The 24556-nt window shown below is 41.2% G+C and overlaps 1 protein-coding gene across 2 annotated transcripts in view; it reads right to left on the reverse strand.

Annotated features, from left to right (window-relative positions):
• Positions 1 to 301: 301 nt before the first annotated feature.
• Positions 302 to 24556, reverse strand: part of OTC (ornithine transcarbamylase) — a 32400-nt gene continuing 8145 nt past the window's right edge. For both annotated transcript variants that reach the window (XM_086608573.1, XM_086608582.1), the window contains exons 4-10: positions 19358 to 19445; positions 11752 to 11905; positions 4530 to 4652; positions 3817 to 3870; positions 3556 to 3705; positions 2350 to 2487; positions 302 to 361 (exon numbers count right to left, since the gene is read on the reverse strand). In XM_086608573.1, the coding sequence (XP_086464699.1) occupies positions 302 to 361; positions 2350 to 2487; positions 3556 to 3705; positions 3817 to 3870; positions 4530 to 4652; positions 11752 to 11905; positions 19358 to 19445 (767 nt within the window). The remainder of the gene's footprint in view (positions 362 to 2349; positions 2488 to 3555; positions 3706 to 3816; positions 3871 to 4529; positions 4653 to 11751; positions 11906 to 19357; positions 19446 to 24556) is intronic.

Here is a 24556-nt window from a genome sequence, read left to right on the forward strand (position 1 = left end):
TATGCTATGCCTATGATGCTGGTAGAGCCAATCATTAAAGTACAACCTTGGAACATTTCCCATGATGCTGATCACTAGAAAGCATAGCAAACTTGGAGCAGCGAGATGAAAAGCAGCTTTTGCAGTGGTGTTTATTGTCTTGAACATTTTCACGAACGTAATGCAATATTATCCAGCTAACTATATGGTTTTATTAAAGAATCATTCATTGCCTTGATCCCTTCTGAAAAAGATGTATGTATTTGCAGACCAGAATATTCTGCCGATGAGGGATATTTTTCTCTTGGCAGGAATCCAAGCATCAAAATGTAGGCTTTTGTAGCTGCGGTGAGTAATCTGTCAGCAGGGAAACCATGACAGCCTAGAGGAGGAAGAAAAGAAAAAATCCAATCACATTGGAAACAGATACTCCATAAAAATAAATAAGGGGGAAATATTTTCCAGCTTTGAAGTCTTGTGCTGAAAATTACTGTCCTGACAAAAACTGCACATTTAGATTTATTTGCTAGAATTTCTGATGATGAATCAGGAAAGGGCTGAAAATCAGTTAGGATGTTCTGTATTGTAGTTGATAGGTTTTCTCAGTGCGAACAAAATATATTAACGGACAGCCTAGGAGAAACTCGGAGCATTTAGATCAAATGCTGAGGCCTTTTGGGCATCTTATATTGAGTCCTCAGCTACTGCTAGGAGATCCTGTAGGGATCCAAACAGCACATGGGCTTGCTTGTGGATTTCAGCAGAACTTCCGTTAGCATCAGTGAGAGCCATACTAGAATAAGACTTTGAAATTTATCCCTGTTTAGCTATACTTTCTGAGGTAAAACATGGAGAATCCTCACGGAGGTTAATAGTGTGTCACCTCCCCCTCCTGCCCTTCCCTAGTACTTCAACAAACCTTATGTATGGCTGTGAAATGAGAGTAATGGGAATGTCAGCTCAATAAAACATGGTGTTGTGGCAGCTCTGCTGTTGTCCCCACACCAGTGTACATAACAAGCCCCGTGCTTGTTTCGTTTTGACAAGGTATTACCTGGTTCACACTGTTTTCACAGCAATATCTGACTGCAAATTGTTATTTTGGCACACAACTGGATTTACAAAGGTTCTCCAAGGGTTGTGGTCTTGTTGTCTGTCCTTCTTTTCCCTTCAGCACTGCTCAGTATGAGAAGCTGTCCCAGGCACACAGTAGGGACTGAACATGCAGCTGTGCAGTCCCTCACCGCTACCCATGACGTAGCTACACTCAGCCCTGTTTGGAACTGTAGCTGAGCAAATAATTTATTTCTCAGTTTGTTGTCTGAGCTGAAAGCGGTAGAAAATAATATATACATTCATTATATTTATAACTTGATAAAAAACAAATATGACATTTTTCTTACCCCAAAAAATGTGCAGCGGGAACCCAAGGTAAAAGGTTTATTTTAATTTGAAAAACTAATACTTAGGGCAATTAGAAACATTGCAAAATTAAAAATATGAGCACTTTTGGGAATTTTAAGGCCAAAACTATGAATTTAACACAAATTTGTTAACAATTTTGACCGTGTCCAAAATCTGAGTTTTTGGAAAATAAAATGATCATACACTTACTCACCTGGAGCACATCTAGAGTTCATCTGAGAGCTATGACAATGTCATTTCTGTGGGTTTTTTTTCACCTCTGAAAGTTTTCACTAGCTTTTGTCAACATGATGGTTCTAAAGCTGACGATAAATGACAGGCTACTGAGATCTGGCAGTAATATTCTGAAATTCTAGGAATGCTGAGAGGGGAGTTATAGTTTATGTTAAATGCCAAGTGTCCTCTCATAGTTCCCATGGATCACACACTATTACCCACACCATAACTTTTCAGGGCCTTTCAAAGTTTTGCTTTTGCAGCACTTTCTCAGGGAAAGTTCCCATTGGTGTCAGTGGCAGTTTTTCCTGAGAGGAAACTGCAGAACCTAGCTTTAAGTGTTTGGGAAATTGTAATTTCTAAGATCAGACTCTGGGACCTCAGCATTAACATGTTTTAAAATTGAGCAGCTGAGTTAATCATTAGAGTAAACCCAGTGATTTAAATACCAAAAAATTACAGTTTATATTGTAAATTTCACTTAGTGATAAAAATTGGGTCAAGCAACAGCAGATTATCATCAAAATAGGTCACATTTGTGTCCAGAAGTATTTGTGCTACATAAACATGCTGCCTATAGTCAAAATTGTGGTGTGCTGTGGGGTGCATTTGAAACATATGTATTAACATTTACTATTTAGTGAGGAACTAAGCTGAATCCAACCCTGTAATGTAAGACAGAACAGAAGCTGACCCTAACTTCTAACTACTGTTATCTTCCTTTTTTACCATAATTGTCCATTTTCTGTTTTCAGCCTCCTGGAAAACCAATGACTGTGGAGAATAAAATACTTCATCATCAACTTCTTCAGGTTTTCTGGGTAAACAATGTAAAAATGTCCAGTTGGAAGCAGCAGATTTTGCAGTCTGTAGATCAAAAAGTATATAAAAATAAAGAAATATGTGAGGATATTAATAAAATCTTTAACTAGTTAAAAGATTAACAAATTTTGTATTAGCTCCCACTCTAGTTACTTGGATGATGAACTCAGAAGAACTCCACTGACTTTGAAAGAATTCCTCATCTGTAAGTGAGATGGCAATATCCCTATTTAAGTCAGTAAGAGTTCAGTGCTGACTTCATAAAAGTCAAATATTTAGTCCTATTTCTCTGCCTTTAGTAGGGGAGTAAAAACTCCAGTGACCTAGTGTATCAATGAAGTGCAATCTTTATTTGAATGCCATTGACTAATATAATACTATCAATAACTGCAACAAGAACATACTAAATCATGATTTAAAAGGCTACATTTTTTTTCTTTTGATATTGTCACTCATAATATATTGATCTAATACGAATGAATAATGAATTAAACCATTTTAGGCCAGTTCAGAGACATATCCGTCAATAGTATTTTGAGAACTTACGTTAAAACACATTTAATTAAATCAGTAATTCTTTCAGCAAGGAAAGTGTCCTTTTTATCTTGGACAATTAATAGTTTACGACTTTAAGTTTTCTAACCGATTTTGGGCTGATAAGCATTTTAACTACATTATTTTAAAGACACACATTTAATGCTTTATTCATTGACAGATACACACGAAATTGCCCCAAATGCTGCCCAGGCATTTAAGAGTTAATCTGTGAGCTGCTCATTCTAAATAAAATATAGAGGATCATTTGCTGTAGCAAAGAGGAAATGCAAAGTTAGAAATAGTTTTTAGGTCATAAAAAAGTAAAGGGATAGCTCTCCTGCATGTGTTCTAGAGTTAGATCTCACTGGGAAGCTCTGAAAGAGGTCAAGCCATGTGAAGTGTATAAGATAACTCAAATTTTGTTATCTTTGTGAGTTTTTCAAGCTGGAGGGAGGTTTGCATGTGGTTGTTTCATGGCCCTACTCAAAAAAATACCAAACCCATGCTTTGCTGATGTTGATTCTTATAAATGCAAACTGTAAAAGCATCAACAAAAAACTCAATCTCAATTTTTACCTGCATTGTAATCTGATAACCTTGAAATGCCTTTAGTCTTTCTTTCTTTTCCTCTTCTTGTCCCATACTTATCCACGTATCTGTAACTAAGACATTGGCACCATCTGCAGCTTCCAAAGGATCTGTCGTGAGGAGTAACTTGGTGCCATACTAACGTGAATAAAATCAGGAAGATCAGGAAGACAAAGAACTCCAACTCTGTTCATAACAAAAATAAACTCTATTCAAACTACTCTACTAGGCTATTTCTTAGGCTCCTACCTCTTTGGAGTACTGTTCAGTTATTTCAGTTATTCTTGGGTCTGGTTCAAAGCCCTGCCAAAAGAGATGGTAGGTAACATATCATGGAACATATATAAGATCTTTACTGATTATTAACACCAATTAAAAAAAATACTGATTGAACCATTTCTATGGGAAGAACAATGTCTTGCAGAACTCTAAAACTTGAGGAAATTATGTTGATTTTGTTGAAAGTTTATTTTGGAGATAAACTGGTCTGATAAGGTAAGAAAAGTAAATTTCAACAGTTACAGAATGAAATGCCTATATATCATTTAATTTTTTGTTCTAAACTGATACTTTGTTTTATATTTTATATTGTATTACAATGCAGTATTAAAAAGCTGCATCACCAATCTGAACCAGCCAAGATCCAACACTTCCACCAATCTGAAACAACTTTCAAATTTTTTGAGGGGGGAGAGGGCATTGGATGACTTTGTAACACTTTCTCAAATGGAATTATCATCCCTCGTAATTTATACTGCAGTCATGAATTCCCCTTCTTAAGTCAGACTCAGTAGAATTACTCCTGATTTGCATCAAAATAACTGAATCAGGATTCTGAACCTTGGCTGGCACTTAAGATACAGGCAAGCACCACTAGCTGAGGCCCTTGGGAAGTATCCAAGCAGCTGAGACAAGAACATGCAAAGTTTGCCTTCCTTGCTCCATGCGCATGGCTTTCTTACCTTGGGAGTTGCAATACGCAGGTGCATTCCCAGCTTTGCAGCACTCATCATGATGGAGTGGAGGACGTTGTTTCCATCCCCAATCCAGGTGACAGTGAGCCCGTTCAGCTGGCCATAGTGTTCCTGTCGAATGGATCAGACAGCCCTGGGGTTATGTTCCAGGTGAGCTGAGCAAGCTGATGCCCTAGGTAGGAGGGGTTGATCAGATGGGTCTGGTGCAAAGAAGGCTGGCCACCTTCAAATGCCAGCTGCATGGAACCACACCTTTAATTGAACCTGCTGCAGCGACAAGATGGTCAGGGAGGGAAAGCCTCTCGTGTTTTACATGAAGACCCAAGTGCTGCAGCTCTCTCCAGTGAAGGACACATTGACAACTATGCCATAGGGTGAGGCCCAGGCTGAGAGACACAGCGCCGGACACGCAGTAACTTTAGCACTGAAGCTGTACAGCTGTGGATTGGTGCTCATACATATCAGTGAAAGGCAGAAATTCTTAATTTAGAGGCAGTCCTAATGCCTAGGACAGCACTTCTTCCAGCTCTCCTCCCAATTGTGAAAATATCCCTGTTCAGTTTTGTTCTGGCTTGGTTCTCTCTACACGATGTCATGTCTCTCCCTGAGGCCATGGCAGTGGCTGTGCCCGTAGAGTGTATTTTAACCATCACAGCTGTACAGGACAGCTACAGGATGTCCCTGCCCATGGCAGGAGAGTTGGAACTAGATGATCTTTGGGGTCCCTTCCAACCCTAGCCAGTCTATGATTCTGTGATTCTATGACAGCAAGGAGTAACACTTTGAAAGCAGCTGTGCCACTCATGGCATGCAGGGTTTGCTCTCCATGGAACAGTGCAGTGATTTCTGTAACATATGGATCACCCAAACTTGAAACATCACTACGGCATTAACTGTAGCTTTGCCTGACGGTACTGACAGTCTGTACATGTTCCGCTACTCTGGCCCTCAGCCACAAACAGATAAGGCCTGAGGAGGAACAAGAGTAACAGGAGTTTCATGTTTCCAGAGCAGGACAATTTAAGGCGCTTCAGTAAGCCTTGTTTTAAATATGCTTGTTTATAGGTACTTAAGGTGATACTAGGAAGTTTGCAAAGGCATAAACAAATACTTCTGTATGGCTGCTCTGTACAACTCCACCTCATGACTTGAAAGACTAAAGACACATCGGAGAGCCTTTTATTCTTAGTTCAAAACTGGGCCGTGCTACAATTGCATTGTAGTAGCTGGAAGCCAAAGAGTGTTTCAACACTTTGTGTGACATGATTCAATGCTTGTCAGAGAGGATAAGCACCCACATTGTAGAGCTGTACTAACGGGCAACCTTGCAGGCAGTCGCAGTAAAGATACCAAAAGACCGACCAGGAAAAGGGCTGAGACTACCCCCTCCTCTCCTGGCAGCAGTTTCTCCTAAACAAATAGTTGTGAAGTTGTTCCAGAACAAAGTTATTGGCAGTTCTGCCAGTGACCACAATTTTGAGGCAAAAATAGCAGCACTTGAAACATTAAACGACACTAAAATGTCGTTGAAATCTAAACCTAATGGAGTACTAGGCTGCCTACAGTTTAAAGGCTAAAACTGTGGTTTTGTGAAACTATTGCTTTTTCAGTTGAAGTTTGTTAGCAGCAGGCTCATTGGCAGATGGTTGGTGCAAGCGCATTCACAGGACAGCAAATCAGGACTTTGTGGACATAGAAGTTATTTCAGTATAACAGCTCTGCAGGTCTCTAAGGATCTTTCAGACTCCTTCTACATCTCCTAGCAATGGTGCTCCTAGGAGAACGCCAAACTAAAGCATTTATTTAAGAGCTTGTTTCCAGCTAGGTCTTAGTGATAGCTGAGACATGAACCCACAGTCAGGAGCAAATGAGACAGCCCTGAGTTCTTTTGATCTTACTGTTTAAAAATAGACATTGCAGCCTCTAATGCTCAAAGCACTGACTAGTGAGTCACAAATATACTGCTATGTTAAATAACTTACACCTTATTACCAGCTGCTACTCTGCATTAAAAGAAGCACAGTGCATACTAAATACTTTTCTCTGTTTTCGCAAGCTACTAGCTGTTACAGATAAAATACGAAGTACTGGAGATGTCTGTATAATGACCCTCAATATACACTGCCAATTGCAAAGCCACATCTGCAGTGACTACTGTATAGAGTGGACATAGCTGAGCTAATCTTAATGAAGATGTTTAGCTAATGGAAGAAGTTGTAGACAAGGCAGAATCAAGCTAGTAGAGCCCATTTTATATCCTGTGCTAAGCTTTATGCTGCCACTGGTAGACTGCTGCTGTAACTGAAACCTCTTCATCTAAAGTCAGCTCACTATGACTGTGACTGTTCTGTTTATACACACACATCCTCAGCTTCCAAGAAAGATGAGAGGACTGTGTTAGTCAGAAGCAGAAAGCTTAGAGGCAACACAAAAGCTAATGAGATATTTTTTATGTATACTGCACAGAGAAAATCCTGCTAAAAGTGTTTTGCCATGATGGTAACTCTCTAGGTTAAACCAGAACCTTTACAACACATGCTGATCACCTGAGCCTCTGAAGATATTTTTCCCCTTACATTCCTCCCTAATTTTTCCAAACTCTTGTTATATTGATGTAGGCTTTTTACCTGCTTGGGTGTTCTGCAGTTTCCCTTTACATTTGGAACCTGACTTCAAAATATTTATACTCCTAGTAAAGCCATACAAAAAATAACATATTTAAAAAGTCTACAGCTCTTCTCCCTTATGAATGCCTCTTTGGTAAACTAGTGATTGCTGCCGTAATGCCACAAAACTCGGCTTTGCTATTATCGTGAAAAATCCCTGCTAAATAATTAATGTCAACTTTACAGTCAACTTTCTGATCCTCATGCTGCTTTTACGATGTTTCATTCTGTTCTTATCCATGGTTGCAGTGTATCACTGTGTCAAACCCTGGGAAAAAATAAGCACGCTTAGTGATTTAGTACTGTTGCATGTTTAGAGAAGACTGGTTTAACTAACCAGGGACATTCGTGTCTGCCTCTGTCTGGACTTGCTTCCAGCTAGGCTGAAACTTTGACACCTTTATAGATTATCTGAAATGTTTGACCACAACAGTCATAACAACCCTCAATTAAAACAAGCTTTTTAATAATGAATCAATAATCTGTCAAAATTTAAAATGGAAAGCAGGGGACCAGTCAAAGCTTTAGTCCTTTGGGAGACAGTGCAATCCAGTAAATTAGAAACCAGGCAAACTTGGATCTACTGTCTCTCAAACTGAGCTGAAGACAGATGCTGGGCCGGTTATCTTTCTTACTCCCACATTGGCTTTTGTCACGGTTATTGAAACAGTATATTCTAGAGGATCAGTCCAGATCTTAGCTGGGATTTCTAATTGTTAGAATAATGATGACGATAACAATGGTGATGAATTTAAAGACTACAATAAGTTGAGGTCTTTGGGTCACACATCAAGGAGTTGAGAATATATGGCAGTCTTCTTCAAGCTAGGTAACACTGTAATTAGTTAGGTTTTTAAGAAGGAATCACTGGTGGATTTCTTATGCCAACAATTGCTTTCTGAAAAATACATTTCCCTACAGAGCAGTGACAAAAAAAGCTAGTGGCATATGGATCCACTCTAATTATCAGTCTGGCCATCCTGCAGTCAGCTACAAGCTAGCTGATTTGGCCAGTGACATTAGTATCAATTGAATCAATGTCAATACCCGGTTTGTCCCCGGAATACAAATTGTGTGATGCTGCCCTTCAGGCAAGCTTTGCAGAGCAGAAGCTGTGGCTCACAGCTTCTTCCCAGGAGACTGAGGGGCACCGGGTGGACTCAGCAAGTGGCTGTTACATGCCTTCAGCACAGAGAAGTAAAGTGTCTCTGTGCATGCCCAGTACCAGCACACAAACTCATAGTCTTTAAAGGTCAAATCCCCAAACCTTCAAAATCAGGTTGCCTAATGTTTACAACTGTTTCTTGTGTGTTATAACCCAAGCACAAACTCAGCTCAATCCAACTTTTAAGAGAGTAGCACGTATGCTGAGAAAAACATCCCTCTCGGCATAATAGAGGGCACTAATCCTGACCACAGTATTGAAGGGCAGAGCCAGCTTAGAAGTCAAACACGTGAAGGGCTTCAGGTTGCTCAGGAAGAAGGCATCGGGCGAGAGAATGTTGAACCCGAAGAACCTCACTCCAGTATTCATGACAGGAGGGCACTGAGATCTGACAAGAACATCCTGAATACAGAACAAGAACTGACAGCCCTGAAAATAAACCACTCACATTGTCCAGGGAATGCAACAGACTATACTAAAGTAACCACACTGAAACGCACCTGTGAAAAGGGAATCAGAAGCCATAAGCAAGAAGACATTCTCAAAAACAAACCAGAAAATTAGGCAGTTTCAGAGCAAAGAGAAAGTGCTAGAGCAGGATTCAAGAAGGCACATGACAAAATTATTAGGATTTCGAAAGTGGCAGAAGAAAAATGTGCGAAGCATGAAGAGGGCCAGAGTGCATGTAGTACTCCATTGGCAAATGCAGCAGGAGAAAAAAGAAGAGAAAAAAAAAAGTACATTTTGCGTATGTACTGACAGCAGGGAGGAGCAGATACAGGCAGGAAAATATTTACAGAGCTAAGGAAGAGACATTTTTAAAGAGAACGAAGCTACACAAATTCTGTAGTTACATTTAAATATAAGAGTAGCGGTCTGTGCCACTACCGTAGTTTACATGTATGTGTAAATCAAATAAAGTGCCTTTGCATTGCAGGAAAGCAGTCCAAATGTTATATATGAACTTTCAACTCATTTAAAGAATCAGTAGTACTACTCAACATCCCTATATTAATCTTCTTGCAGACAGCACTCGGATAATATCTTTTTTTTACCCTGCTGCAAATCGCACAAGAAGCTTGATTGTGGTAAGTAACAACTAGATCCTGTGGCTCACACTTCTTCAAGTGTTAATTCTACTTCTGTGACCTGGTAAAGTTCATTATATGATTAAAATTCTGTTTCATTACATGCTACTGGCTATAAGACCAGTCTTCTCCACCTCAGTGTACTGTGAAGAGAGGAAAAAAGGCAGCAGACGGCCAGGTCAGAAAGGGAAAGAGCAGCAGTGCCAACACCCACAGCGCACCGCTGAGAGCTCCCCTGTGCCTGCCCCCTCTCTCCTGGGTAAGAAAGCAAGAATGGAAAGTGGGTCAGAAACCAGTGGCACAGCATGCCCTTGGCAAAGCGGGGCAGCCACCCAGCTGCCCTCTAAAGACCTCCTGACAAAATCTGGGCTAAGGAACATGCTGGAAAGACTGAGGGAGAAACAAGCATAGTTAGAGGAAACAGTGCTCTGCTTATCAGGCTGACTGGGAAAGTGCTGCAAATTTTAAAAAGCTTCCATGGCTATCCAAAAGCTGAGCCTTTCCTTGAGATCTCTGTAAGTGCTTACTTTGTCGTGATACCTCTTCATGTCAAATGTTTCTTTCATTTTAGCATCAACTGTTATGGTCTTGTTTCCTCATCATGTAAAACAGGCAGGGACACTCTCTCCAAAGATGTCCTCCCCAGTGCTTGATGCAACAAGGACACCCACCTGCTGTTGCTGCTGTGCTAGGTATTCAAACCAAGGAAAAGTCCAGCCTGTGAGCTCATGTTCACATGGAGCTTCTACCATGGCTGCACTACACAAGGACGCCATGGAGGAGGAGCAGAGGATGATCAACAGGGCATATGTTCATTCTGCTCTCTCTAAGACCAGTGGAGAAAGAGATGCATCTCTAGAGGGTGACTGAGAAGCTCAGTGATCTCTCTTCATTGACTTGAGATGGAGTACAGGGCAATAGCACTCTTAACTTTGGTGCCAGAGTCAGTGGCCTGGATAAGATCAGGTTTAGGGGCAGAGATATCAATAGTTGTGTAGACTATGAGTCACAGATTATTCCCGAAGCCCGTTATTCACAATTGATAAAATGCTAATAACTAAGGTGTTTGCAAGATAGAACGTCCCACAAAACACAACTGTACGTTTCTCCTGGTTTACAGTTACATACAGGGTTTAAATGAAATTGTGACATTTAATGATTGATGACATCCTCATTACAGCTCACTGTCTTACGTAATTTGAACAGTTCATTGAGCCCTGGCTTAATGAGATCTCGCAAATGCATCTTATCCTGAGGTATGTAAAGCATTTTAGTCTCAAGTTCACCAATTTTTGCTGGCATCTTCACTTTAAGTATTGACAATTTTATAAAAAATACGAATCAACGTAAGGAAAAATTAATTTTCACTAAATATGAGTCTTTCAGTATTTAAAGTTTAAGGCATAAATAATTTAATATTACTCTCCTTAGATCTTTTCCACATACTGAATGTCCCATAGCAAAGTCTTTGACAGCTAAGAAACACAGCTGAATGAATCAGGAAATTATTCTGCCCTCCCTTTTTCAAGCAGTGTGATTTTTATTCATTCAGAAAGTAAACAAGGTCAGAGGAGTTCATCATAGTTGTCAACCAGCACTGCAGTATAATAATCTGTTTTATAAGCCATTTCCTCAACTGATTGTAAAACAGTATAGTCCTTCTGTTCACAGTTAAACATCTGGTATTCTACGTGTAAAATATTATCCTGCTGTCAAATCAAATATTTCATTAGATTAAACTATAAAATATGATCTTTTTTAACTATTCTTTGATGTAAGAAAAGTTTAAACAGGTTTAAGTGTCTGAACACTAGGTGATTGCACTGGTAGCATTAACTGGCTTTTCAAAAAACATTTGTTCAACCAATTTTCTAAAACATGGATAGTGATTCCTTTTGAACTGTTCGTAGGTTAGTAGTTCACAAGAGGGAACTACTGAGTTTTTTAAGTCAGTGAAAAGACTTCCACTGGCTTTGGCTGAGCCAACATCTTACCTTTATCTTAGTATGTAAAACCTCTTGCACATTTTTTGAATTGCGGCCTAATTCCAATGAAGTACTTAATTATATGCTTAACTTCAGTCCCACTACAGCTGATAGGACTAGGTAATTGTTTTAAATTAAACAAGTTCTTAATTATATCGCTGGATGAAGATCTCTTTAAATAACAAGTGCCATGTAATTACCACTTAGAAAAACCTAGGAATAAATTATTTTGAACTTCCCAAAATACTTACCAAGACCAAGACTTAGCAAAAAAAAAAAGTTATGAAACGGGGATTATATTGTTACCTGAAGAGTTAGGTAATCAGCTAAAATCTGGAGAGGATGGTATAAATCGGACAATCCATTGATTATCGGGATCGTGGCTTCTTTTGTCATTAGGTCCAGATCGTTATGCTTATAAACTCGAGCCAAGATTGCATTTGTCATGCTCGACAGCACCCTAGAGGATGGCAGAAAATACCCAAGTCAAACATATAAACATATCCCTGTTGTACTCTTCGGTGTGCAACACATAAATATTAATGAGAAGTGGTAATGAATCAAATTTTTTCAGCTCTCTGAATAACTTATCATGCCTGCATAACACACTTAAAAGCAGACATTTAACAAGCTGCTAATAAGGAAGCAGTTTTACCTACTAACAAACTATAGTAAGCAAATGAAAACTGCTGCTGTATTTTAAGCTTTTTCTCTTTAGCGTTGGATTGTAGCCGCAGATGTAACATCAATAAACGTTACGGTGTCTGAACTAAAATAAGAGATTGCGTGGCACCGTAACATTTGAAGAATTTGATAGCTTTAGAAGAGATAAGGTATAAGATTTCTGGAGTCTTTTAGCAAAGCGCAAAGGTAGCATTGACTGAATATTACAGAGTATCTGTATATGCCTGACCTTTGTGAGGATTAGGAATACAGATCTGTCTTAGATTACCACAATAATTTACTGATTTTAATGAACACGGAAACAGGAGGCCAACAAAAGCAGCCTGTTCTTTCTCCTACCTACACACCTGAGTACTGACACATATGGTATCAGCATTAAAGTAATGCCCAAATTTTAAACTCAGTTTACGGATAGGGGCATGCAGGAGTCACTGTACCACTCTGGCCTTAACCTCATTTGCCAAGATGTGAAAGGCTCAGAGATTAGCATAGTGTATTAGCATAGTATACTCGATATGCTCTGAATTCTTTAGATAAATTAAATATGGATTGGAGCTCTGCATTTCTCTGCATTTCTGTGTTTTAATCAGGCCCCGAAGCCTGACTTTGAAGTAGCATTTTGTGTTTTCATGCTATCTCTAATAGGACCTTAAAACAAAACAAGGAAGAGACTGAATAGAAGAGTAAGAAAAATCCTTGCAGTATCTGTCTTCCTGATTAGCCATGGAGAATTCTTGTATCACCTCTTGTAGAAATACAGCTGTTATTGCCAGAGCCTTTACATAGACAAATCTCCTGATGAAGTCAGGAACAAGTATTTTCTACCAACACCAGTCATTCCTCACACAAGCAGAACTCTTATAAAATGTTACAACATTCCCTGTAGAGCTTTCTCTGAAGAAAAGACTGCCAATAGCAGCTACAAGTGAAAAGGAGGAACTGAACAAGGCACTTACTAATTGCAAGGTATTGGAACAGTTGCTGTTTGTGCCACTATTTCTTCTTAGCTCATGAGTTTCTTCTCTTTGTGTGTGTTTATTCTAGCATGTGACTGTGGAAAACCTGTTGTGTTCTGAACTAGTCATCAGGGAAGGGATGCATGGTCCCTTTTGTTAGCCATCTAACAGGTGTCCACCCTAAACATGATACAGTCAGTCCCACCAGTCAAGAAAAGAGGCAATCACACTGGGAAACTGCCCATTTTTCTCACACTTTTTTTTAGGATGTCAGGACAGCCGTTTCCTACCTGACATGACTGATAAAGAATTTTAAAAAGATGGTTCCTTTACAGGGTATGCCAACAGAGGAAATTCAGTCATAATCAATTACTAACTACTGAAAACTGCTGGATTTTCTTCTTTAATCTCTTGAAAGTAGATACTAGATTTATTGGACACTTAACAGCAAGACATCAGACAGTCGTTCTGCCAGCATTTCTAGATGTCATATCTTATAGCAGGGAACCCAAGTGGAAATTGGGTTTATCCTTTGTGAAATCAAAATCAAATTGAACTCAGCAAAAAAAAAAAAAAAAAAAAGAAATAGACCTCATCTGAGGAGATGAAGTCTCCTGTAATCAAATCAATTTAAAGGAAACCATGTAAGTCCAGGATTGCGTAGGAAAAAAGACCCAGCTAAATAAGAGTCTTTAGTAAAGGTGAAGTTTTGGAAGGTGAGGGGGAATAACTGCAGGCTTGTCAGGTGACTTTTCATTTAAGATTCCTGTATTATCACCATCTACAAGGTCTTTTTCTCTTTTTGATCTTTTTGTAAGACTGTGAGCCTATAAATTTCAAAATCCCAGAACCTGGAAATATATAAGTGTATCTTAATGCTACGTATCTCTTTTTTTTTTCAAAATAACTTTTATTTCTACAGAAAATAGCCAGAATTTTTTACTCAATTGTATCCTCTGAGGAATCCAAAATTACACACAAATGAAAGTATGCCTTTTTGGTGTGGCTGATCTCTGCATTTGCAAATGAGGCATTTGCATATATTTCAGGTGGAATATTGCTATCCAAGGTAGTTTTGGGTTTGTTTTTTTTTTGAAAGAATGTATCCATTCAAAAGGTTTAAATTTCTGACAAGACTACCTCATTGTCATTCATAGTCTTACAAGGGCATATGGTAGATGTGTTCTCAGTAAGCGGTGAGAAGTAAACCCATTCCCCATAGATGCAGAGATTCATCCCCTAATAATGTCAGTGGACTGGTAAAATCATCCTGTGAGTTCTTCAGTGCTGTCACTGAACCTTATGGCCACTGAGCTACAGTGGTGCACAATGGAACTGCTCTACAGTGGAAAATACAGATACAGCACTTGTATTTCATTTCACGTAATATATCAGACATGCCAAACAGCACTGAAAGGCTTAGAGCTCCTTAATGGGTGGTAACTTTTTGCTACTGTGTCAGCGTAAATGTAAATGTCTTGTGAAGCATAGAAGAACTGTATTATGAGCAGGTAATAAGTCACTAAAAATATGTTCACAGCAGCAGTCCTTTCAACCCTTACCTGCAGCAATTCTAATAAAAACTGGGACTTATATAGATCTGTGCCCCTTTTGCTTTAAGTCTCAATCTGAAGTACTTCTAAGGCCTTCAGAGCCCTAGACACATGGCTGTAAATATTTGAAATACCCTCTGGGTCTACTACAGGCATTCTTTTTTATTCTTGAATGAGGTTGGCCTGTTGTCCTTCATTCACAAGAAATGCCAAGGAATTAACACTCAGGTTGTTCTTTTGGGTAAACTGCTCAGCCTTCATTAAGCAAAGTCAATAAGCAGAGCATGTGAGGCTCTGTAAGGACTTGGGAAAGCCCTCACTTCACTGTAGCAGGCAAGTGCTGCAACTCAGCAGAGGAACAAAATCCTCAGGTCAGGGTCATAAATAGGGACTTGACCTGGAAGATCAAGCAGTGACAGAGAAAAGGAGGGCTGAAGGTTTGCATGAGAAGCAGATATTGTGGGAGCTTTCTCCACAGAATGCGGACTCCGCCAGAGTGACTGGAAGACTTTATTGCTTCCACTTTTTGCCTTTTTTCTTGTAGCTTATTGTCTTTCTTTTTCCCTTTTGCTTGTGCAAACAGGTCATTCAAGAGACTGAACCAAAGATTTAATGGCCCTGTATTATCCTATTTGGGAAGAAGAAGAAATGAAAACCAGCCTATACAAAGCATGTCAATTTGTGTATCAGAACACACCTGGATTTTCTGCAGAGTTGGCATCTGAATGGCAGCGAGCCTCCAGGGATGGAGGCTTATCTCACCAGGGATGGTGCTTGGAGAGGTTATTGCAAGGGAGCACTGCATAAGGGTTTTGACCACATCCTTCCCCTCCCAGAGGTTTGGCTGCTGGGGCTCAGAACCAACTCCGTAATAGTGCAGCTGAGGGCACGCTGATATCGGGGGCAGGGGCGGGGGAAGAGGAAGCTCCCAGACAGCACTGCAAGGAGCCTCCACCAGAGCAAACCCCCTTCTCTTGAGAATCTGTCATAGTTTGATGTGGAGGGGGTGGGGATTCTGGTGGCAGGAGAGGGGTTTTGCTCCCTGCGACCTCCCCAGTTTTGGAACCGGGTTAGGCTTAGTTCTGGCCACCAGATCAGACTGCCATCCCCCTCGGGGTTGAGCCAATAGGGCGCCTCTGCGAATTGCCCTATTTAAGTCAGGACAAAGGAACCGGAAAAGGTGCTTTGCCCAGGATCGAGCAGAGAAGGGAGGAGGGCACTGCCCCCGCTCCCTGGCTCCCGGCCGGGCAGCTGCCTGCGTCGGGCCGGCGCCGCCCACTGAGGATGGCAGCGGCAGAGCCAGCTGGGGAACTCGGGGGCACCCCACTCCCGGGGTGCCCCCTGGACTGAGTTCACCTGGAGAGGACTGAGATCTGAGAGAAACAGCTGCATCGACAGCAGGTCAGTGAGGATGGAGCGGGAGGAGGTGTGCCGGAGCCGTTTTCCCTGCAGCTGGTGGTGAGATGGCAGGCGGCCCCCCTGCAACCAGGACGGCCTCAGTGGAGTAGAGACCCACTTGCAGCCCGTGGGGAGAAGATGCCTGAGCCTGAGGATGGTCGTGTTGGGATACACGACAAGGCAGAGAGGCATCTGGAGTCTGCGTGACGACCCACGCCGGAGCGAGTGGCTACAACTCCCTAAGAATCCGAGACTGTGGTAAAGCCCACACCGGAGCAATCTGTGGGGAAGGATTGTTTCCAGTGGGCTGGACTCACACTGGAGAAGTTTGTGGATTTTTCCTCGTGGGTAGGGGATCCACTGGAGCAGGGGAAAAGGGTGTAAGGACTCCTTCTCCTTTAAGAAAGAGGCAGCAGTAACAGCACGGAATGAACTGACCTGCACTCCCCCAGTCCCTGCCCCCTGTGCTGCTGGGGGGAGGAGGTAGAGCCGGGAGGAAAAGGAAAGGGGGGGGGAAAGTGTCGGTTTTAAGATCTGGTTATGTTTCTTTCTGTCCTCTCGAGTAATCGGTTTTGTTTCCCTTTGTCCTTCTAAGTAACCATTAATAAACTGTTTTGCTTTGAGAAAGCCCTGTCTGTTTTGCCCGGGACCATGGTTGGTGGGTGCTCCCTCTGTTCTTGTCTCAACCCTCAGTCCCTTTGTTTTTTTTTTCTCTCCTCTCTACTTTACTGGAGAAGGAGAGACTATGTGAGTTTTAGTTGCTGGATCAGCCTAAAACCACGACAGAATCACACTTGTGCTGCGCTGTAACCATGCCCATGCTGATCCTGACCTGGACCCCCACCTGCAGGCTGATGTTGCAGCTTCGCCTTGGCCCACTCCCATCCCCACAGAGATGTCCTGGGCTGTGGTTGCTCTGAGCTGCCTCCTGACTGCCCTGCTCCCTGGCTAGGGGCAGGGGAATGGATGCTGGCTGAAGAGGCCCTGCCCTGCCTGACCCAGGAGGAGCTCCTGGCACCTCAGCCACCAGCCGACATGGCACCCTGACATACTGCTCTGAAGACTCACAATTTGTCCTTCCCTTCCCATTCACAAGTACAACAGTGCAATTTCACACTGGCCCTGGTAAATCAGCCCTTTCTTTGTCTTCACCTGCCACCTTTGGTGGCATTGTAATCCTTGCACATAATTTTGTCTTGGAGTCTGAAGTCACTCCTCCCCAAATGTGACACCTCTGCACTTTTTCATTAATTAATTAATTAATTAATTAATTAATTAATTAATTCATTCATTCATTCATTCATTCATTCATTCATTCATTCCCCTCTGCTCTGGTGTGTCCCACCCCTTCCCAATTTCAGTTTCTTTAAGTTGATGTAAATAGCTGATCTTTGTCTTTCCAGCCTAACGTGCCAGTACTCCTGCTCACCATGTCAGGTTTGGTCTCTTCAGCCTCAATCTCTCAGCACCAGCCTCCCATCTCCCTCCTACTGCGCCTGCTGTCAGCATCCTCTCCTCCTCCCACTTCTCTGCTGAGAAGCTCTCTGCTTACAATGATCCAGTAAGAATGGAAGAAAAGGCAAGACGTTTGGAGAATGATACTTATTTACATCAGTGTGAGGGATTTACCTTTGATACGTTTCCCATTCACCTTTAATATCATATGGTAACCTATGTATGTTTGACTTGACAAATCCTCCATCACGCCGGTAGAACTGTAGCTGGGATACATGCGCTCTGAAGCATTTAAAAAGCACACTTTGATGAAGCTACAGCTGTCCTGCTTAAACAGGGGCTATGTCTCATGATGTATGAGGAATTTCTTTTAAGGGGATGTATTTGAATCTCATGGCAGTGTATGAGCTCTGCTGAACCGGGCATAGCAGCCACTGGACACAGTGCCCTAACGTACCTCAGACTTGACTGTTAAGTTTCAGATTAATTTGCTCACTTTGTAGGCCCAGAAGTTTCAACTATTTTTGAGTCTTTTAAACTTGTAGTTACTAAAGCAAGGCAGTGGGACACACTTTTGTTGAAACATCTGAACACTATCGTTGCAGCTTACTTTGATACTGACAGAGTTATGTATCTAGCAGGGAGTGAGAGCTAAGTACTTTCAAGCTTCAAGAGACTGGAATTTCGACTTTCTACTACCAACACCAACATGTCTTCCACTTCAGTGGTTAAAAGTAAGAAAGGAAAATTTTAAATGTTCAAATGTTTGGCCATTTCCTTACATTTTCCTTAGATTTCGTCACAGAGAGAACAGCAACATAGTTCTCAAACAATCTCTCTGACTGACTGTTAAAATTGTAGTATAGAGAAGAGGCAATGCAACCTCAGCTGGCCAATTGCATATTTTGAATTGAGCCTGACGAGCTTGATACTGCGCATCTTTCACCAGAACAAAAAGGTCCTTTCAGACACTACTAACCTTCCAACAACTGAGCCAGACTGAATCGACCTCAGGCTGCAAAAGGGCTGCCTAGCAAGCAGTACAATACTGAGGTTGGATGGGTCTTTAATACATGAAGTGCTATGAAAAACAGCAAGAGTAGCAAAAGATAACCTCATGTTCTGCCTCCTTTCTGCAACATCGGAGGGAATCCACTGGAGAAAAAACCTTGAGCTCAGTCTTCCCTGCTATGGCTATAGGGATAGGCTGCCAGCTACCCATCCCTGCAGGACTGGGCATGACTAAGATCTTCCAGGGATGCCAGTAAAAGAACTAGCCCAGGCTCCACAGCAGTCCTGACAGTGGGTACAGCTGTGGAGGAGGGCACGTGAAATCAGAAACTGGCTGCAGAGTGTTGGTCAAGTTTGATGCTGCTGAAATAGTGGGACCAGAGTGGTCTTCGGTGCCACCCTGTCATTGCAGCTAGGTTAATGTCTATCTGCCCCGGCTTAACTAGGGTAGATAAAGTCTTTGCTTTTTGATTTTCCAGTCAGCTGTACTTCTAGCTCCATGAGGAGCAACAGGATTGGAAGGTTCTAGTCTTGTTTGAATATGTCATCAGCGGACCTATATTGCTAAGGTTCATAAAATGTTTCTATTTGTGTGACTGTCACTCTCATTAACACTCTACATGCCAAATTTGGTAAAAAATCTCATTGTGAGATGTTTTAGAGAGCTAGAGTGGATGGAATGATCGTGTACTGAAGTACAGATTCTGTGAGCTGATCACTAAATATTTAAGAAATTTGGAGTACCTTCTGACATTTTCCAGAAAGAAAATATTAGCTTCCAAAATTCTGTAAAATAGGTTTCGGCCTGATCAACTACCAAATACAGAGTAATCAATCAAGTGACATTTTACCAACCTTGCTGTATCTGTGAGACTCTCATTAGTGCCTAGATGTATGTCTTGTGTTGTAAGGAAGGAAGGATGTCCTCCAAGGAGAGCAAGTCCTACAGTGATGACAAATAAAAAAAGAAATTAAACACCAGCACCTCATGTTTGCAGCCAAGATTCAAAATCTTTTTCATGTAAAAGACATTTACAGCAATAAAAGTAAAACTCAGCAGGGCATCCAAATGTTTCAAACACTTAAAAGTCAGACACAAAAGACACAGATAAATGCATTTTGGAATAAAACCACTCAAATGTGATGCTTTGCTGAAATCCTTAGGCATCCGTTCTCATCTGTGTTCATAGGAATAGTCATTCAAGCTGCAAGGCTACATATTGCCAAAAGCATCACTGTGGCTCCCTGTTAAGAGATAGGTAATCTACTCATCATGCTGAATTTCTACTTCAAGGGACTTAGCACCCTAGAAGGTCATCTGAGTCACTAGGTGTAATTCCCCATCCTTGCAAGAAGCTTCAAGTATATTCACTCAGATAGAAAACCCTAAGTCTCCTCATACACTGTAGCAAACTTGAGCTATGTCACAATTTTTAAGGGCCTTAAAAATTACAATGTGACAGAGAAAAGGAAAGATCTCAGGAACTGCCAGCATCCCTCCACCCTGCAAAAGCTAGGAATTTAGAAGGTAAGACAAGAAACTGGATGAATTAGGCCTGAAGAATGAAATCCATTCCTGACCGGGAAACCATGGAAAGACCTGAGCATCATTTAAGAATATGAAACACTTCGGAGAACTTAGAAGATGTCTGGACAGTATTTTGGATAAAGACAAATTACATGCTAAGGGCAACTCTCAAATTCTGTCCTGCCTTATTTCCATTGCACCACCACTAGAAAGCTACCACAAGCAACCAGCTGACACAGACAAGGAGGAAGACAGCATTTTTCACCAGCACTTGAGTCTCCCAGCCTTTGCCTGGCTTAAGTCTAAAGCCTTCCTCCACTCAATCTCAGTGTAAAGTCCATCGTGGGCATGTACTGGGAGGATGAGGCCTGAGGGGGGCTGTTTTATGAACTGTCACAAATGGTTTAGCACAATCTTAGCATAGGACACAGAGTTCTACAACAGGGCACGTACAAAGTGTAGGATTTGAACTGGGCTGTAGGTAGCCCTGTAAGGCATTTTCTGTGTGCTGGGGAAGATTTTCTGCATAAGAACATCTCCCTTCTAGTAGAGAAATTGCCAGGGAGGTCTTGCCCTGTCACTGATATCCATGATGAAGGAAATTTCCAGAGCATGTCGGTGTGGAAAAATCAACCCTGTTGACAGAATGCTGTGAGGGAAGGAGTCTTTTATTGTGACAAAAATCTAGAAGGAAGCCCATCTTGTTTTTATTGCTAGGAAAAGAAAGGCTGCATACAGCACAAAAGAGCAGAGATTCCTCTTCTCTAACAAACCGTGATCTCTTGGAGGTGCTAACAAATTCCGTGCTGTCAAAAAAAAAAAAAAAAAAAAAAAAGAGAGAGAGAAAAAAGATTTAAAAAAAAAAAAAAAGATTAAAAAAAGGAGGAAGGTGGGAAATAAAAGAAAGGAAAAAAGGTTCCAAGCTGCTTGGGCTGGTTGTAGCCAGTAGATGGCACTGCAGACATCGTCAGGACTGCAGCCTCAACACGATGTTTGTACCAGCCTTCCAAAGGCGAAAAAGTTGATCCCACAGCTGCACTTCGAAAAAAGATTAAACCAGGAGCGAACACTGAAACCTTTCACCAAGGTGAAACCAAGCAACTAGGTTCAGGCAGCAGGCCTGGGCCCCTAATACAGAGCAGCCCTTAGTAACTTCCATCCCATGTGGGCAACAGGGTTGAGGTGAGGTCTTCCACTTCGCACCAGTTCAGCCAGTCTCTAGACTTTAAAATGCAACAGATAAAAATACTCTAATAAATACTCTAATAAATTCTACTCCATCCACCCAGTGTATACTCATTTTATTGAATAGATCTGATTTTAGTTTTCCTTTGTCATCGTTAAGGTTTGCTCCAAATCTCAACAAGACTAGAGACAGATACATCAAACTTTTAAGAATGAAGCATCACTTATTCTACTACTACTATTTGCTGTTAGAAAAGCACTACAAATTTGCTGGTTGCTTTGCCCTCCTTTCTTGGTTATTCAGAAGCATTTTTGTATTAAGGCAGGAAAAATACTTAGGTTTCCTCAGATGCTTCCACATCCTCTCTGCAGCTCAGACACAAACACTGTATCTTTGGGAATGTGTGTGTAAACTGTTGCCTGGACACTACAGCCTATCTATTCAACACAAGTTTTTTAAGTCAAGATCTCAAAGATGAAATGCCATTTGTAGTAACTTTGCCTGTCCAGCTTCTTGGTTGGTTGTTTGGGTTTTTTTTTGAAGTCATATACAATTATGTCAGTGATTTATCCCCACAAGTTCTGCACAATAGAACAGCACTGCATTTTAGGCTTCTAAATACGTACTTTGGTAGATGTTTCACAGTCTGGACAGGCTCTCATGGACATGTTCTGCTTTCTATAAATGATGTCCAGGTAGAAAAAGAGGAATCTGGCCATTTATTCAGAATTGCCAGATGTCAGGCAGCCCAGTCAGAGCTACCACCTGGAGTCTGTGTACATAGCAGAGTCCTAATGTGTTGGGCTTTCTGCTTGTGAACTGGCCATCTGTGCAGGTCCTGGGAACATATTTCTATCCCAAACTTTCCATCTGGAAATACAGGAGCTCTGTGCCCTAGCTTTGTATATAGTTGCAGAGGAAGAATCTAAGCTTCAGATTCTTTCATCCAGACTACTAGTAGAAAGAAAAAAATGACGACTTTTGAAGATATGCAGGCACCAATTCAGCAAATGAGCACACATTGGAGTGCTGTGTTAAACTGGAAGATCTAATCCTCTTTGTTGTCACAAGCTGGTCATATCCAAAGCCACATGCTAAGTGTTTATATGAATCTTGGCATCTTCAGCAAACTATATTAAATGTTCATACTGCAGACCCAGAAAAAATTATTACCTCATGTCCACAATTCTTACTACTGTTAGTTTTAAAAGTGAACAGTTTTATGCCTCAGGACGTAGCACATTATTGAGCCCACTTATGCAAACTCTTTCGTGTAGGACATGAGTGCTGGTGGTTGCACAGACATAGGTTAAATCTCCATTCTAGCCTGCTACATTGGGTAAGTAAGTGGGCCAAAGTGAATCCTCTAGTTCACACAGTTGTGCAGCTATCCCGTCATCACCAGGAGACATACACTGCCATCTTCTCAAACTCAAAGGAAGGATCCTTTTTCATATTTCAAGACATCTGGATTTGAATTTGTTAGTTTCCTCACCGTCTGCCAGGACTTAAAAACTAGAAAGCATTTTTCAGTTTAGACTGATAACAAAGAACTCTTCTAGGCAGCAATTACGGGAATATTCCTAAAGTAGAAACTTAAAAACTGGTAAGCCATTTTTTAAAGCTACCCCTCTAAGTGGAGAGTAAGCTAAAAGAGTACTCTCTCCCCTCTGTAATGTAGCCATGCTAAATAATACTAGCCATTCCAATAAGAACCATACCCTGTATTCCTGCCATGCAATACCATCCCCACTATATTAGAACATATGAAGTGATGCAATTATTTCTGTGACTGTACGTAGCAGTCTTCAGGCATGGATATCATGTTCCTCTCACTCCGCCGTGTAAAAGGAGTGAGCTGGGAGTAATTCCACTAAAGCCAGAGGCAGCGAATCTCTGTAAAGCTGTTAAGACCTTGTATATTCCAGTGCACAACAAAAGAAGGTATACAGAGCTTTTCTGCCTGTGCTGTTTCATCTCCATTTCTACCCTGTGAAGTACTGTCTGCATTCAACATCTGTGAAATGGTTGGATTTATTTATGACTTGTTCACTAAAACATAACTGCAGCTGTATATTTTAAGAGAAACAGTGACAATCAGAATACTTCACATCAAAGCTATAACAAACCCAGGGCATTCACCTTTATGCCATGCCCAAGGATGTTATTTTTACAAGTAATATATGAACATGTGGAATACTTTTGTTTTCAAAAAATATGCAAGATTTTATGCAGAATGAGTATGGGATTCTGACTGCAGACAGATGACATTTTCCAGAATAATAGCAGAGATGTCACATTTTCCAATATAACAGTCAGTGACAGCAATAAATCTAGTAGGCTCCACAAAACTGGATTTACTTTGCCAATACTCTACGGAAGTTACTTGTAGTTCATTAAACTTACAACACCACTACTACTTTTAGAAATGGTAAAATAATACAGGTTCCAGAAATTAGGACAAGATTATATTTGTTCAAGAGAGTAAAGGGACAATTTATTATATCACAAGGAGCTGTACATTATCCAGTACAGTTGCAATGTCATCAGAATAAAACAGTTTAAAGGTATAGTAAGTTGGAAAAGCCACAAACGTCAACTGTTCTCTTATAATGCATTATAAAGTAATGTTTTGATAATCTTTGATCAATCATGGTGACTGAGAGAAGTGCTCAAAGACTGGAGGAAAGCAAATGTCACCTCTACCTTCAAGAAGGGCAAGAAGGTGGACTCAGAATTACAGGCCAGTCAGCCCCACTTTGATTCCTGGAAAGGCGATAGAGCAGCTAATCCTGGACACCATTTCCAGGCAGATTAAGGACAAGAAAATCATCAGGAGTAGTCAGCATGGCTTCACCAAGGGGAAGTTATGCTTGACCAACTTGATAAACTTCTATGATGAAATGACTGACCTGGTAGATGAGGGGAGAGCAGTGGGTATTTTCTACCTGGACTTCATTATGGCCTTTAACACTGTCTCCCATGAGATCCTCATAGACAAGCTGTTGATATATGGGCTGGATGAGCAGACAGTGAGGTGGGTTAAGAACTGGCTGAATGGCCAGGTCCAAAGGGTGGTGATCAGTGGTGCAAAGTCTAGTTAGAGGCCAGTGACTAGTAGTGTACCCCAGGGGACAATACTGGGTCTAATCCTGTTTAACATCTTCATTAATGATCTGGATGATGGGGCAGAGTGTGCCCTCAGGGAGTTTGCTGATGACACAAAACTGGGAGGAGTGGCTGATACACCACAGGGTTGTGTTGCGATCCAGAGGGACCTCGACAGGCTGACAGGAGCCCCATGAAGTTCAGCAAAGAGAAGTGCAAAGTCCTGCGCCCA

Source organism: Tauraco erythrolophus, chromosome 1, assembly GCF_009769465.1.
Source record: "Tauraco erythrolophus isolate bTauEry1 chromosome 1, bTauEry1.pri, whole genome shotgun sequence".
Lineage (NCBI taxonomy): Eukaryota > Metazoa > Chordata > Aves > Musophagiformes > Musophagidae > Tauraco > Tauraco erythrolophus.